The following is a 16,896-nucleotide window of genomic DNA, read 5'->3' as shown; positions in this document are numbered from 1 at the left end:
GCTGTGCCTGCGCTGCCAAGCAGCAGAGATGGCAGCTCAAGCCTCAGCAGGGCTCAGGCCCAGAGGCCCAGCAATTACCTCCTGTGGCTGTGCCTGGCATCGCCTCCCTTCCTTCAGCAGAGGCTGCCAATGAGCCACTGCTTCCTCCGGGAAACTTCGCCTTCAGCACCGCCTCTCCATCCACCTCTGGAGAAAGGAAGAGGCACAGCTCGATCTGATGGAACGATTCCCCATAGGGGAGGTGGCATCTTCAGGAGGCAATACTTTTCAAAATTATGGATAAAGCTCAGGAAGTCATCCAAATTTCGGGAGCTAGGCCAGGGCCCTCCCCTCCCTCCTGGTGTCTGATCTGCCCAGACACCAGGAAATTGCAGGGGATCTCAGGATCTGCAGTGCCTGTGGGGCAGTTTGGACACCCTGTCAGCTGGTGCCAAATGCCTTCCTGCACAGGCTGGGGAGAAGCTGCAGCCAGGCCAGGCTGGGAAACAGCCCTGCAGGGCGTGAAAGCAGCAGTGGAAAAGCAAGGCTGCAATGGATCCCTTCCTGCTATGCTGGGCACAGAGTGTCCAGATGTGCAGGAAAAGGCCCTGGCTGCTGAGTCTGAGGAGAAGGCTGAGGGAAATGCACCCACCACAGCATTTCTCCAGATGACTCAGCATCTGGTCTATGTGTTTGGATGCCTCCAGGGACTTACTGTCTCCTGTAGGTTTTTTCCTCCTTCTTGGAGGACTTTGAGAGAAAGTATTTGCATCTTCCCATTAGTGGATCACACCAAAGCAGTGCTCAGCCTGTGCGCTCAGCAGGGACACACTACTCACCCCTGCGACGGGAGACAGGCTGGTGCGCAGCAACCAGCAAAGGAGCTGGAAAAGTCCTCCCTGCAGACACACCTGTAACACAACAGCCAGAGAAACTCCTGGCACCTGGTTCTTGCCAAGTTGCCAATGATTATTCTCTGAGGGGATGTTGAGAACTTACCTGCAGGAGCCTCTAGGGGCTGCAAATCTTCATGAAGCCAAGCTGCTGGAGATATCTTCCCAGCACCCTCACCTAGAAGAGAGCACAGATGAGAACTATTTCCATGGTGTGCTGGGATCCCCTTCTGCCTAAGGGCACTGGGCACTGCAAGGGGGTTGTGTAATGCTGTGGGAGCCAGATGTCAATGGATATGGCCAAAGCTGCACAGGGGTTTGGGGAGTCCTGAGATGGTTCCTGTCCACTGTCCACCCTCTTTGCAGGCCCTGTGTTACATCCCTGGGGAGGAAACTGGACCAGCCCAGGACCCCTCGGGGCTCTCTCAGTCCCGCAGAGGAATCCCTCACTAAACCCCTGGGGAAAAGCATTCCCAACACGTTCCAGGGAGAAGAGGCCTCTGTCCCAGGAAAGGGGGAGGCAGGCCGCTGGCTCACCTGCTCTCCACGCTCCCACCGGAGCAGCCTGGGCAGCCCTGGCATGCAGGGCCACTGCCAGGAGGAGCAGGAGGAAAAGGCGCAGAGCAAGGGCCATGGTGCCTTGCCCTCAGCCAGTCCCACAGCTCTTGCTGCCACCACTGTCCTGACACCGCTGTATCAATGTCAGCACCGCTGCTGCCACCGCCACTGCTGCTGCAACAGTTGTGGTCAAGGACTGACTGGTCGGTCGTTGTGGTGCTGTGCAACCACAGGGCTCTGTGGAACCATGGGGTGCTGTGACCTCTGTGACCTCATGGCCCTGCTGTGACTGGAAGGCTGGGGACCAGAAAGACCGGAAGGATTGTGTGGGAACGGATATCAAGAGCTGCCCTCCCAGTGAGGAGAGAATGTTTTGTAGGCAGCTCCATCCAATCTAGTTATTTTCACAAGAGCTGATTTACATGACATTGGACAAGTGAGACATGTCATGGTTCTTCCTGCAATATTAATGTCAAGTCCAAAATTCAACTCACGTTGGTGTTTCCCACTATTGCAGGCGGCACCAGCCCTGCTATGCTGACACTAAGTGTGTGCTGTGCACTCAGTGCTGGCGTGTGGCCCATATTTAAATAGTGAAGGACTTGGTGTCATAATTTATAAAAGTAATGCAATGCAGGCCATCAGGGCAGCTGCATAAATGTGAGCACCATGGGCTTGTGATCTGTCACTGCCTGCTCCATCCAAATGATGTGCCCTTGGTACCTGCACAAGGCGTAGCCAATACCTCCAAGGAATTAATGCATTGCTATAGTGGACTTCCATGAGATTCAAACAAAAAGGTTGGGTGTCCTTATATCGCAATTTAGGCTACAAGTTCCCTTGATAGATGCAGTAACATTTGCATGGAGGCATCCATGGGCTTCCAGTGACTGAGATGGTAAAGACAAGGAATAGAGAAATACTATAATTGGAATGAGATAACAAACACCATTGCAGGGAAGGGAATGTATTAAATATCAAGCAGTGAATATGTAACTTCTTATTTTTGAGACCACTTGCTGTTTCTAGACTGTCTGTCTATCCCCCTTCCTGAATTACAGGGGACCCAATCCCTCTGCATGCTTTAGGGGAGACCTAAACCCATTTCACATCTTATGGGTGTCCCCAGCCACACCAAACCCCCACTGTGTGCCTCATGAGAGAAACCAGACCCCTGATCAACTTACAGGGGTCCCTCAGCCCTTGCACACCTTCGGACATATTCGACAAACTCCCTGCACATATTGGACAAACTCCCTGCACAACTTAGGGGTGTCCCCAGCCCCCTACACAGCACAGAAGTGACCCAAACCCCCTGCATGCCTTTAGAGGGACTCAAACATGACAGTTGAGGAGCAGCAACCGAGTTGCACCATATTCCCAGTGTGTGTTCACCAAACATCCCTGAGGGAACAGATGAAGCCTGGGGGGCAAATCCCCATCCACTCATGAGGGATCCTGGGGTGCAACAGGCCCAGCCTCTGTCGGGCTCTGAGCTCATCTCTTGGGCTGTGAAGGGCTTCCAGATGATGCACAGTTCAGTCCCATACCATCCCATTTTTTCCAAGGCAAGCACTTACTGATGGCTTCCCTCTTTTCCTGGGCAGGCCATTGGAGGAGGTCCAGGCCCAGATGATCCCACTGAAAGAAACGTGCCTGAGCCCAGGCACCCCCAGCATGGGCTCCCCCAGCCCCTCGGGGCCCCGCTGCTGGTCCCAGCAGCCCCCTGCCTGGCTCCTGCCTGCCCACACCATGGGCATCCACGGCTGCTCCCGGACATGGAGCTCAGGCAGTGCTGGTGCCGTGTGGGCTTTGCTGGCAGTACCACCCAGACACTGGTGTGACAGCTCTGTCCCTCTTTATTCATACGGAAGAGCTTATCTGGGAAGCTCTCAGTCAAGGTTCACTTGAGCATTTCCAAATAATTTCCTGGTGGAAATGGATGGCCAAGCTTGCCATTACCACAAGCAAAAAGCGTGTTCCCTCATAGAAACCTTTCCAATTCCCATCTCTTCATTGGGAACACATGTTGTGGTGCCAGCTGCATCTCTGTGAGCAACGTGGATCGTGAGCCCGAGCTGCGCACTGCTGCTGAGCTGGCAGCACCTTGGCTACGGCCAGGACGCTCTCTGTTTCCCCCAGTGCTGCGGCCTGCAGGCACCTTGCCGCTCCTTGGCACAGGCTGTGGCACCCAACAAAGCCCACAAGGCCGGGAGGAGAGCCTGCGGGGAGCACAGCTGCTTGGGCAGTCGCTCCTTCGAGGGACACGAGCCAAAGCCATCCCTGCAGCGGCTGCTGCCAGCCCCGACCCTCCCTGCCCTGCTGGGACAGCTCCCACAGCCCAAGGGGATGGACTGTGTCAAAAAGTCTACAGCCAGGAAAGAGAATGTCACAATAATTGTGCACTGCTTTTCTTCTCTGCACTTGGTCCCAGAAGCATCCATCACACTGCTCTAAAGGCCTACACATGGTCTGACAGCCCTTATGCTTTTCCAGTCTGCAGTCAGGAAGTTTGCTAAGAATCCACCAATAAATTCCACATTACCTCTGTGAATTGCACACTACAGTTTCCTTCGTTTATTCCAAATACCTGGAGGTTCCTGTATATAGTAACGGTCTTGAGGATCTGTGATTCTTCGCAGTGATTTCCTTTTTTATTGAGACAAATGGAACAACCTTATTGTTTTTGGTTTTAGCAGGTCCAGTTTTTTCTGAGCATGATGGTTTACTTACAAAACTGTGGGTAAATTTCTTTTTATTTAGATTTATTTGTTCCCCAAGCAATTGTTTTGACAATCTGCCATTCACTTCTTAGTTCCATATATGAAAATTTTTGACTCTGTTTTTATAGGAGTATAAAGATCTCAGAAAGCTTTATTTTTAATTTTGATCACATTCTCTCTCCCCGCTCCCAACTGTTACTAAGATCCTTTTTGTAACATCCCTGAGGATAGGTAGAGTTATTTGGGAAATGCTTGGTTAACCTGAGAAATGGATTATTGTTTTTAGTGCTATAAACATACATTGCTTCAAGCTTCACAGCCGCAGTCCTGATTTGTTGCTCGCTGCATGGATGCTTGTCTCTATTAAAACAATGTTTGTGAGGCAGCTGAAGAGCTTGGACCTCAGAGATTAAAATTCCTGGGATGAGCAGGAGGAGGAAGAAAGGATGTTGAAAAGATTTAACACTGAGAATAAAGGGAAGATGTTGCACATACTAATATATCTGGGAGGAAATGCTGTAGATTGAATATGATAATCTGGAGACATATTCAGCACCAGGAAGCCATCGTGGTGAGAAACTGTGGGGGCAGCAATCAGGGAGGGGTGGACTTTGTGTCCCAATCCTGTGACAGCAGTCACACTCAGAGATGACTGGATGATGGGCAGTTCTTGTAGTTGATGTCACCAACGATAAAATGTTTGTTACATTAAACGAGTGTCATCATATTGTGTGGAAGAATATCACATATCTATCTACATGTATTGAACCACAGTTATTTCATTATTAAATGAATAAAACATCTCAAAACATCATCAAGTGCCTCAATTTTCAAACTGCTGTTATTAGAAATTCCACCTATAAAGCCAAAACAGAGACCAGGCTTTGTGACTATGGATGGAAAGATTTCTTGGGCATACATTGTATTTCTCTGAGCTGCCTATAAAAACCTACCACCAATTCTGGCATGGTATTGTAAGGACTCTTTAGGGTTGAAAGTGCTCTTCACAAGCAAAGAATGTTGCTGTGGTATGTCCTGTGCTACTGCTGCAATGTATAACTGGCATCTGAAGAAAGGGACAACAAAATCATTCATTCAGGAGGTTTAAAACTGTGGCTCATCTCTGTTAATCAGCCCTTTTTAAAAATTGTTTTTGATGAATATTCATTTTTCAGAGGCAACAGTATGTCAAACCCTCAAAAATCAAAGCAGATGTACAGAAAAATTTGTACATAAGTTTTTGTGGTACAAGATGTTCTATTTTATGCATCTCTTCAGGTACGTACTTGGGATCCTACTCAACAGAGAAGGACCATGTATCCTGCTGATATAATGTTTTTATTCCTTTTACATTTATATTCTGGCCGTTGAGTTCTTTTAGATTTTTTTTTGAAAGAAATTGTTTTGGTGCAATCACTTGCATGACAGAGCTTTATATTTTTGTCTTCCCTACTTCTTAAATAACTTCAGATCTTTTTAATGTTTTCCAAACTGCAACATGTAAAAAACAAACATATTCTAAAAGCAGTTAGATTTCTTCTGAAGCAGAAGGCAGTTGCTGGTCCTTCAGTTAATTCAACTTCAGAATAAACTGAGAAAACAGATAGTAATGTGAGAATTCTGATATGGAGCAGACAAAACAGCCACCACAAATGGTAAATTCTGGCTGGAATTAGATTTGAAAAAGTTGATATGGAATTAGATATAGAATTCCATTAATATTTATAGAATTCAAGGTTAAAAGAAGGATAAAAGGAGTTATGGGATCTGTGCTTTAGTTGTGTCCTCATGGTCTGCCATGAGCATTCCAGGTCTCTTCAGCTGCTAAGAAAACTTTCCTTTGCAGTTTCCTTAGCCTGTAGTGTGAAAGAGGGATGATGATGGTCCTTTTCTACCACTTGCAGTGCTCCAGGGATGAGGTGATGGATATTTGCAGGAGACTTGGCTGTGCAGTGATGGCATTTGTAAAACACTTAGGGCCAGGTTGGAGCTGAAGCAACTATTGCAACCACAAAATTACCAAGCTCTTGGTTTGAATCACTTGCCTCACGTTTTGTTTCCCATTACAGTCCTGCTTTATTTCCTGGGTTGGGTGATTGGGTTAATGAGAAGCCACAGCCCCAGGAAGGGGTGATTTGCTCTCTCTGCTGTGGAACTCAGTGGTTAAAGGCCCTGTGAAAGGTGGGAGGAGATGATAAGCACTGTGACAGTGGACACTGGGGCATATTTTAATTCACCTGTGCTGAACAAGAACCAGCCCAGCATCACAGGGTTGCAGCACATGGGGCCCCCAGCACTATAAAACTTGCAAGGGAACAGCAACAGCTTAAAAAACTACACTTTCAGACTCCAGGTGGACAAATACCCTTCAAATCTTCTTATACTTCACCAGTATAGATGCCTGTGAAATGCAGAGCTACTTCAAAGTAAGGTAATGCCCTGGGGTTCTACATTAAATCTTAAAAACATGGATCTCCTGCCATAAGCCAGTAACAAATAAAATCCAGTTTTGAAGGCTGATTTTTAATTTCTAGTATGCCAGAAGAATGGTATTGCTACACCTGTCTTCAAATGTCACTTCATTACAGAAAAACTCTCTAGAGTGCCAGACACCAGGACTAATTACTCAACACTTTGCCTCACAATGTATCAGCCTTAATTACAGTGAGAGGTAGGTCTTAATTACAGTCCGATTAAAGCCAGTCAGCATTGTGTGAATGGCAAGGAGAATTTGCACGTGGATAGATGAATATGCCCCACAGAAGAATGAGGTACATTTGCCTTTACTTGGAAGAAAGTAGAGACGGAGCAGTGTAATATTTGGGGTTTACCCAGCTATGAATGTGCTGAGAAGCTGTAAGAACTTACCTGTTTTACACAGCACAAGCACTGGTACAGCCAATAATGCACCCACATGAAGAGATCTCCAGGACATTCCTTATTCTTAACAAAAATTGGGCAGCAAAATGCTGGCATTTTTTCTTTTATCTGAACTGGAAGCCATATTCCTCTCCTGTTTCTTCTTGAGCACACTGTGTTATTTGCAGACTTCACTGTCTGGCCCATCACTAAATGGCACAACTACCAAATTACAGGTGCCAGCATTGTTACCCTAGCATTAATCCAGCACCGCTTTGATGGTGCACAGGAGCATAGAGTAGCTTGGTTTGGAAGGGACATGTAAAGGCCATCTAGTCCAAAGTCCTGCAGGAAGCAGGGACACCTTTAACTAGATCACACTGCTCAGAGCCTGAGTTTGAATATCTCCAGGGATGGATCCCCACCTCTCTGGGCAACCTGTTCCAGGATTTCAACACCCACAGTGTGAAAAATATCTTTCTTATGTCTAGTCTGAATCATATCTTTCAGATTAAAAGCATTCCCACTTGGTCTTGTCACAACAGGCCCTACTGAAAACTCTGTCCCCATCTTTTTTACAAGCCCCCCTAAGGTACTGAAAGGCAGAAATCAGGTCTCCCCTGAGCCTTCTCTTCTCTTCTGGGAGCTGAACACACCCAGCTCTCCCAGCTTGTCTCCAAAGCAGAGCGGATCCAGCCCTCGGAACATTTGGTTCCTTCTCTGGACCTGCTCCAACAGGACCATGTCCTTCCTCTGTTGGGGACCTAGGGCTGGATGCAGTACTCCAGGTGGGGTCTCACCAGAGCAGAGAAGCAGAATGACCACATTCAGCCTGCTGGGCATATTCCTTTGGATACAGCCCAGGATAAGTTTGGCAGTAAGTGCTCATGGCCAGCTCATGTCCAGCCTGCCACCCAGCAGCACCCCAAAGTCCTCCTCAGCAGGGCTGCTCTCTATCCCTTCACCCCCACAATCTGTGAGATCAGTTGGGCTCAGACTGTGTCACAGTCCTTGGACAGAGCTGTGGGGCAGGATGAGTTCCCTCCCCAAGAAGGCAGAGTCCTAGCCCTGAGGTACATTCCCACACAATCCTGTCCCGGACATGAGGTCACAGCAGGGCTCTGAGGTCACAGCAGGGCCATGAGGTCACAGAGGTCACAGAGCCCTGTGGTTGCACAGCACCACAACGACCGACCAGTCAGCGGCAGCAGCGGTGCTGACATTAGGACAGCAGTGTCAGGACAGTGGTGGCAGCAAGAGCTGTGGGACTGGCTGAGGGCAAGGCACCATGGCCCTTGCTCTGCGCCTTTTCCTCCTGCTCCTCCTGGCAGTGGCCCTGCATGCCAGGGCTGCCCAGGCTGCTCCAGTGGGAGCGTGGAGAGCAGGTGAGCCAGCAGCCTGCCTCCCCCTTTCCTGGGACAGAGGCCTCTTCTCCATGGAATGTGTTGCGAATGCTTTTACCCAGGGCATTAGTAAGGGTTTAGTGAGGGTTTCCTCTGTGAAAGTGAGAGAGTCCCGAGGGGCCTTGGGCTGGAGAAGCTGCCCCTCCAGGGATGTTGCACAGTCCCTGCAAAGAGGGTGGACAGTTGCCAGGAGCCATCCCAGAACTCCCCAAACCCCTGTGCAGCTTTGGCCATGTCCATTGACATCTGGCTCCCACAGCCTTACTCAAACCCCCTTGCAATGCCCATAAAGCAGATCCAGCATATCATGGAAATGGTTCTCATTTATGCTTCCTTCTAGATGAGATTGCTGGCAATGCTATTCCAGGAACTTGGATGAATGATGGTTTAGATCAATGGGACTTACTGGAAGCAAGTTCTCAGTATCCCTTTCCTAACAGAAGAATCGCTGTCAACATGGCAAGAGCTTATTCAGGTGCTGCATTGCTTAAAGTGATCTCAGGGTTGATGGATTCTGGAAATCTTGCTCTGCTCCCTTCTCGAGCCCTGAGTGATCCCGCAGGATCGCTGTCAGTGGGAGGAAGGAGCATTTAGCTGTCAGTCTTCTTCCCGTGCGAAATGCCAGTTGCTTTTTCCGTGTGCTCTGTGTAGCCACTGAGAAGAGCAGAGAGGGAAGGTTCTGGGCCCAGGGATGTGCCCCGGGGCTCTGTGCCTTGCACAGCTCCTTTGATGGCCCCAGGGAGCCTGAGGTGTTCCTGCTGCTGCTGCCAAGCCCTGGCTCTGGCTGGGGCGGAGTTTGGAGCGGCTGGCAGCTCCCGGCAGTCCTTTGTGCTCTGCCTGCCCTGCAAGGGGCTCCTTCCATCCCAGTGTGGGGCCACTGCAGGCACGTGGTGCCTCTGCCTGAGCTCCTGAGTGGAAGGCAGAGGTGAGGGAGTGCCAAGGAGGGATCCCATTGCTGAGTTGCACTCACTGCCAATCCAGCCTGAAAGAAAAATGGAACTACATTCCATTAAGGTCCTCCAAGATGGAAGAACAAAGACATAGAAGACAAGAAATCCCTGGAGGCTGCCAAACATCTGGACAAGATGCTGAGTGACCTGGAGAAACACCGTGGTGGGTGCATTTCCCTCAGCCTTCTCCTGAAACTCTGCAGCCAGGGCCTTTTGCTGCACATCTGGACACTCTGTGCCCAGCACAGCAGGAAGGGATCCATTGCAGCCTCGCTGCCCCACTGCTGCTTTCACACCCTTCAGGGCTGTTTCCCAGCCTGGTCTGGCTGCAGCTTCTCCCCAGCCTCTGCAGGAAGGTATTTGGCACCGGCTGACAGGGTGTCCAAACTGCACCAAGGGCAATGCTGACCCTGAGATCCCCTGCAATTTCCCAGTCTCTGGGTAGATCAGGTGTCGGGGCTGTTTGGAGAACAGGATGGCCCTGGCCCGGCTCCACAAGCCTTGCCTCCTGATGAGGCCACTTCCTCAAATTGGGAATCGTTCCATCTGATCCAGCTGTGCCTCTTCCTTTCTCCAGAGATGGACCAAAAGGCTGTGCAGATGATGGCATTTCCCAGAGAAAGCAATCTCTCCCAGCCAGCCCCTGATGCAGAAGAGGTGATGCCCAGCGTGTCCACAGAAGGTAATCGCTTTGACAAGCTCAGCCCTCAGTAGGGCTGTGTGGCAGCAGCTCTTCCCCCAGCAGCAGCCAAAGCTGGAGATGCCTTGGCTTTGAGGCCTCTGGAGCAAATTCCACAGCCCATGGCAAACGGGACTTGTGCACCAATGTCCCTCCTGCTGCAGCTGCCTCCTCGAGCTGCCCTGAGTGCCCAGAGGCCCAAGGCACAGGAGCAGCCCTGAGCAGGATCCCTAGGGCGAGCCCAGGGCCAGAGCAGTCGCTGGTTCCCACACTGGGCAGGGTCAGCCCTGTGTCCTGCGAGGGCCTGACTCTGTCCCCTTGGGCTGTGGGAGCTGTCCCAGCAGGGCAGGGAGGGTCGGGGCTGGCAGCAGCCGCTGCAGGGATGGCTTTGGCTCGTGTCCCTCGAAGGAGCGACTGCCCAAGCAGCTGTGCTCCCCGCAGGCTCTCCTCCCGGCCTTGTGGGCTTTGTTGGGTGCCACAGCCTGTGCCAAGGGGCGGCAAGGTGCCTGCAGGGCGCAGCACTGGGGGAAACAGAGAGCGTCCTGGCTGTAGCCAAGGCGCTGCCAGCTCAGCAGCAGTGCGCAGCTCGGGCTCATGATCCACGTTGCTCCCGCAGAGGTCCTCGGCAAGTCCCTGACAAATCCCCAGGATACAGCAACCGTCCCAAGAGTTTTCTGCCCCCAGGACGTGCGCAAGTCCTGCATGATAGGCACAGTCGTGACACTTTTCACTGTGCCACTTGCCATGGTGCTGTGCTATGTGGGCTTCCGGTGGTGGAGGCGCAAGAAACGGTAAGTTGTTGATCTCCATCCCCCAGCTTCCTTTAAAGGCTGCTCAGACTCAGGAAACATTCCCAGTGAGGCTGCCATGGACTTGTGGCAAGTCAGTGGGTGTCCAAATAGCTCTGCTGAGGGTTCTGCTGCTGTCCAGTGCTTTAGTTGGCCTCTTCATTGCTGGGCCTTGCCCTGGGGAGCCTGCTTGGCCTGAAGGCAGTGCTGTCTCCAACTGAGGCTGCCAGGCCAAGAGCAGCCCCAGGAGCACTGGGTAGAGGCAAAGCAAGGTGGGGAGGAGAAAGAGTTGGGGACAAGATTGCCCTTGAAAGGCAGATGTGCTCTGGGGTCACTGCTGGCCAGGGACCCTGCCCAGAGCCATCCCCTGCTCGCTGGGGCCTTGAGGGGCAGCTGTCCACCTGGGCCAAGTTGTGCCAGCAGCTCCAGCCATGCTGGGGAGCCTTGCCAGCTCTGGGCCCTGCTGTGCAGGAGGCTCCCTGTGTCCCAGCTGCACTGGGGGCCTCAGCCACCTCCTCTCTCCACAGTCGCCCTGCTACAGCTCCATCATCCGCACCAGGAAACCGTGACTCTCCGTCGCCCCTAGGGAGAACCAAGACAGTGCGTTTTGACTCCTCTGAGCCGCAGCAGTCGCCCAGAACAGCAGAGCAGCAGCGCTCTATTCCTCCCCCACGTCCCCCCAGCCCAACAGTGAAGCGGAAGCTCTCCGACCTCCCCCCACCTCCTCCCCTACCCAGCCGGCCACCCTGGGCCTCCGGCTAGGACTGAAACTGGGCCAGCCAGCCAGGGCAAGGCATGGGCCACCAACAGCTTTGGGAAGCTACTCTTCCCTCAAAAGGGAAGACTAGATGTGTTGCCCATAAGCCCATAAGAGTCAGTTTTCATACTGCTGTACCTTCCACAGGAAGGGCTGAAGACTCTTTCCATGCCCTGTCTTTGCTGCTTTGATTTTCATGCAGCTGGGTGCTGGCTGAATCTCTTCAAAGAACTTTATTTGCTATAGCACTGCATGTTTTACCCCACCTATCGGGGGGAAAAAAAATAAAAAAATTATTCAGTTTAGACTTCATTTTTACTGTAGTTGGGCTACCCAATTCTGAGCAACTAATTCTCCACGGCACCTCTTCCTTTTTCCCTACTATCTATAAAAATTTCATCTGGACATGAAAATCACCAGAATTACTAAGATTTGCCTCAATGCCCAGAGAGGAATCTAGCACAAAATATTCTCCCTGTGTACTGTACAATAAGACATATTGAGAAGAAAATACTGTGGTATTGAGGCTTGTGGAACTCCCAGAATACTGAGCCTGCAGAGGAGGCAAACAGCTCTGGCAGGGCCTGAGGGGACTTCTCCTCACAGGCTCTTCTGAAAATGTGTCACTTCAGGAGGGAAAGCTTTTAAACCTCTGTCTTACCTTCTTCCTCTGCTAAAATGTAAGGCTTCTCTGGAGAACATACTGAACTACAAGTAAATATCCATTCCTTAACAGCTACTCAGGTGCTCAGCTTATCTTAAAGAGCAAAACCGAATGTGGTCCGAAATTTCTCATCCAAGCTTATTTACAGAGAAACCCCACCATATGAGAGCAAATATTTATTAGCATAAGTTCAATCAGGAGCCCAACCCTGCATCAAGCAGCATTTAAAATGAACTTGAAACCTCTTTTCTCGCGTATCAGCTGGATTGGTTTTCTCCTTTTTTTGGTCCCAGAGAGAATATTAGAATGATCTGAAAGCATTAAATGTTATCAGAGATAACATTTCAGGGGCAATGAATGCTCTCTGCAATGACCAAAGGGTAACAGGCATTTCAGTGTGACAACAGAAAAAGGATGGATTGGACACAGATGAGTGGTGAATATGAAATGCTCATCCCAGTGCCCAACCCTGCAGTTCTTACCCAGGTTCAACTACTGTGATGGTCAATAAAGTACCTGGAATTCCCCCCTTGAGCCTCCCCTCCTGCAGCCTCACATTCAGTGTTTGCAATTCCCAGGGCACTGGGAATGTGTCCTGTTCTCAGACAACTTCCATAAAGCAGGGAAAGGCTGGATGTTCCTGGTCCTGCTCTACCAACACCCCTGTGCCACAGCAGAATTGAACCTCATCTGTTCAACAGCCACCACCTCCTCCTGAAACGACAGTACCACCTCTAAACTACCCAAACCAGAACTAGCCAAGCTGACTATATAGGGCAAAACCCACTTTTATTTTCATTATTAGGCCGTGACTGATTCGTAAGCACCAACATCATCAACTTTAACACCTGTGACTACCAAGCAGTCAGGAAAGGTGTTCAGTCCCTAGTGAAAATCATCCAGTGATAAAAGGCTTTCATGTCTCACTCCCACTTTCCAGAGCAATCCACCCAGGAAAATTCAAATCAGCTGACATCTTTTCTAACATTACCTCTTGAAACCAGTCAGGAGGGCCACACAAACTGATGATGCAACAGAGGAAGGGTTCTTAGGAAGGTTTTGCATCAGGGGCTTTCCTGCAGGCAGGGCAAGGACAGATAGTGAGACTGTGAACGTGCAGGGCACAGTGGGGGAGCCTCCAGTTCCAGGGAACCTTTGTCAGATGGGAGGAACTTGCTACTTTAACCCTCTGGGGTCAGATGTCCACCTCTACCAAGCAACTCTAGGTTTTCAGTCCCCAAAGTGCTTTCAGAACAGATGGTGTTCAAGTCATCTTCCTCCACCTTCTCTTCTTCCACCATCTTTGAATTCTTCTGCTCTTGCTTTGCCACCTTGGTAGAGTTAGGCAATGCACTCGAAGGCTACAGAACAGGACAAACAGCTTTATTTTAGTGCTCTGGTAAAAATCACTAATAGAACCAAAGCAGAAGCAAGGATGGATGGCATAAGGAGGTCCAAAAATTCACATTTCAAAAATGTTTTCAAAGTACATAACTCGCATACCCAAGGGGCTCATTTTTGGATGTAAGGACAATCCACACAGAAGCCTTCAAGACACAGAGCAGGGTGGCACTGCATTGATGCATTCAGCAAACACCAACTCAGAACAGTGAAAAGGTCTATTTGCAGCCAAAGCAACACCTACCCAAATTACATCCATGCTTTTATGAAGCATTTGAATGTGCAAATTGAGTAGGTGTTGCCACATAAACCTATGATTAAAACAACAACAATAAATGCAATCACATTCCCCTTTAAACATTTGCAATGTTGTTTTACCCATTGGATAAATTTGCCTTTGTTGCCTTAAACATGGCAGAGTGGGCAATGGGATGAGACAAGGATTGTCTACAACTGGCAGTATGGAATTATTATGCCCGCAGCTAATAAATCAAGAAAACATCTAAACATGTCCACTCTTCAGTAGTTTGGAGAGCACAATCACACAAATGACTCAGCAGAAATAAGAAGCAGCCAGACAGAAACAGAGATGTTTTTTTGGAGGCAATAACATTGGATTATCTACACACCAAACCATGGAGTAATAAACTGCAGTGTGAATTCAGGAGAGTGGACTTTGGCTTCTTTAGGGACCTACTCACTAGAGTCCCCATGGGATAGAGCCCTGCAGGGAAGAGGGGCCCAAGAATGGTGGCTAATATTCAAGGATCACCTCCTCCAAGCTCAGGAGGGATACATCCTGACAAGGAGGGAATCAGGCAAAAATGCCAGGGGGCCTCCATGGATGGATAAGGAGCTGCTGAGTGAACTCACAGAAAAATAAGAAGCTTACAGAAGGTAGAAGCAAGAACAGGAGACCTGGGAGGAATACAGGGACATTGTATGGGAAGATAGGGATAAGGCTACAGGGAAACAAAGGCCCAATTGGAACTGAGTTTGGCCAGGGATGTCAAAGACCACAGGAAGGACTTCTGTGGGTATGTTGCAAACAGAAGAAAGACTAGGGATAATGTGGGCCCTTTCTGGAAGGAAACAGGAGACCTGGCTACGCTGGATATGGAGAAGGTTGGGGTTTTCAAGGCTTCCAAGCCTTAAAGTTCAACAGCAAGTGCTCCAGCCATGCTGGCCATGTTGGGAAAGGCAAATGCAGGGACTGGGAGAATGAAGACTCTGAGCCCACTGCAGGAGAGGATCAGGTCTGAACCCATCTGAGGAACCTCAATGTGCTCAAGTCCACGGGACCCAATGGGATTCATCTGCAGGTCCAGAGGGAGCTGCAAAGCAAGTTGATAAGCCACTGTCTATCAATTTTTTTAAATTGTGGCAGCTAGGTGAAGTACCCAATGACTGGAAAAAGGGATATATAACCCCCATTTTTATAAAGGAGAAAGTGGAAGACTTGGGGAACTACAGGTCAGTGTACCCCCTGAGCCAGGCAAGATCATGGAGCAGATTCTCCTGGAAATTATTCTAAGGCACATGGAAAACAAAGAGATTATTAGTTTTACTAAGGGCAAATCATGCCTGATAAATTTGGTGACCTTCTTTAATGGGGCTCCAACACTGGGGGATGGGGCAGAGCAGCTGGCATTGTCTGCCTGGGCTTGTGCAAAGCGTTTGACACTGTCCCACACACCATCCTTGTCCCTAAATTGGAGAGACACAGATTTGATGGTTGGTAGGGTGGGGAGGTCCTGGCACAGGGTGCCCAGAGAAGCTGTGGCTGCCCCTGGATCCCTGGAAGTGTCCAAGGCTAGGTTGGACAGGGCTTGGAGCAACCTGGGATGGTGGAAGGTATCCCTGCCCACGGCAGGGAGTAGAACTGGATGATCTCTAAGGTCCTTTCCAATCCAGATTGTTCTGGGATTCTATGAATTCACACACATGAGTTACCCCCAACCTCCTTTTTAAAGACTCAGATTGCCTAAACTACACCTAACATTCTACGTAAGCCCAGCTTCCCCTTTTTTAGGCAAACCCATTATGGGATTAGTTCAACAATTACATACCAAATAATTAAATATTTTGTCCTCTTACACAAACCACACATCCTGCTTTTCATGTGAACAGTTCAGTGTTTAAGTCACTTTAGTCCATTTAGTTTGACAATATTTCACACAAGGCGGGGTGAAAAAGGGTGGAGTGATCCATTTCCCATATTTTGGTTCTCTTTGGTTTCCCACATGATTATGTCTCACAAGCCATCATTAGGAGCTTAGGCTGACATCTCAACTGTCTGCAGAAAAGCAGCTGCATGGAGATTAAAATGCCAATGGGACAAAAACACTTTGCTGATGGATAAAAGTTTCAACATTCCAGGGTGTATTCCATTAACAAAATGCACAGATACCTGTGTGCCATTCCCACACCTGCTGCTACCTTCAGCCCTGGGGGTTGGTAAATCTCTTTCAGACAGACGTAGTGAGAGCTTCTGAATTTTTCACGTAAACCTGAAAAGCACATAAAAGCCCAGAAGGATCCAAACCATTGATCATTGATTGGAAATGATCCAATCATTTCATTTGGTGCTCCTTTCACACCTATGCTATTTTAATACCCAAATCCTGACTGCCAGTCTTCCACTTCAGCCCTCAGATCACAGGAGCTGGAGATTCACCTGCTGGGCACCTGCCAGACCAGGCTGCATCCAAACTTCTGTTTTAAACACAACAGAGAGGAAATAAAAGGTTTGGACAGTCTGTCACACCTTCCTGCATGCTCACCCTTCCTTTCCCTTCCCCAAGGCCTTGCTGGAACTGCAGCCCAGGAATGAGACCTGGCTTGGCATCAAGGACATTTTCCATTCTTTTTGCTGAAGCTGTACCACTGTGAATGGAGTCTGAGATTTGCTGAACCCAATAGGAAAAGAGAGTCTTGAGATCTGCCATGGTTTATTGAAAGCACATGAAGAGTCCCAGCAAGCAGTGAACAGAACACACAAGCCCTGCTCGATGGCAGAACCCAAACCGCCAGGCCAGGAGCTCACTCACAGCTCCTCTCACTCAAAGGCTTGGGCTGTCAATCCTCAACAATTCCAAAAAACCTCAGAATTATGAGTAGAGGACACCCACATTCGTTGTGTCCTGTAAATCCATGCAGTGCTGTGTCCAAATGCCATTTTGGGGACTGTGTACCAACTTGCCCATAATGAAACTGATTCTGATTTTCCAGGGATTTCTGGC

General features: G+C 49.4%; 2 protein-coding genes across 3 annotated transcripts in view; one reads left to right on the top strand and one right to left on the bottom strand.

Annotated features, from left to right (window-relative positions):
- LOC146431903 (uncharacterized) overlaps window positions 1–1,613 on the bottom strand; it is a 70,080-nt gene extending 68,467 nt beyond the window's left edge. Inside the window, exon 1 of the mRNA XM_085073196.1 lies at window positions 1,410–1,613. Coding sequence (XP_084929322.1) covers window positions 1,410–1,506 — 97 coding nt within the window. The 5' untranslated portion in view covers window positions 1,507–1,613. The remainder of the gene's footprint in view (window positions 1–1,409) is intronic.
- Window positions 1–12,785, top strand: part of LOC146431902 (uncharacterized) — an 83,396-nt gene extending 70,611 nt beyond the window's left edge. Inside the window, exons 1-6 of one of the 2 annotated variants that reach the window (XM_085073125.1) lie at window positions 8,220–8,397; window positions 8,756–8,890; window positions 9,430–9,528; window positions 9,943–10,047; window positions 10,661–10,835; window positions 11,360–12,757. In XM_085073125.1, coding sequence (XP_084929251.1) covers window positions 8,301–8,397; window positions 8,756–8,890; window positions 9,430–9,528; window positions 9,943–10,047; window positions 10,661–10,835; window positions 11,360–11,594 — 846 coding nt within the window. In that variant the 5' untranslated portion in view covers window positions 8,220–8,300 and the 3' untranslated portion in view covers window positions 11,595–12,757. Of the gene's footprint in view, window positions 1–8,219; window positions 8,398–8,755; window positions 8,891–9,429; window positions 9,529–9,942; window positions 10,048–10,660; window positions 10,836–11,359 lie in introns of those variants that run through there. The other variant, XM_085073126.1, reaches the window with a different exon arrangement.
- Window positions 12,786–16,896: the final 4,111 nt, after the last annotated feature.

Source organism: Lichenostomus cassidix, chromosome 12 (assembly GCF_008360975.1).
Source record: "Lichenostomus cassidix isolate B80296 chromosome 12, HeHo_3.0, whole genome shotgun sequence".
Taxonomy (NCBI): domain Eukaryota; kingdom Metazoa; phylum Chordata; class Aves; order Passeriformes; family Meliphagidae; genus Lichenostomus; species Lichenostomus cassidix.
The sequence above is the reverse complement of the archived record's forward strand: the minus strand, read 5'-3'. Positions and strand labels throughout refer to the sequence as shown.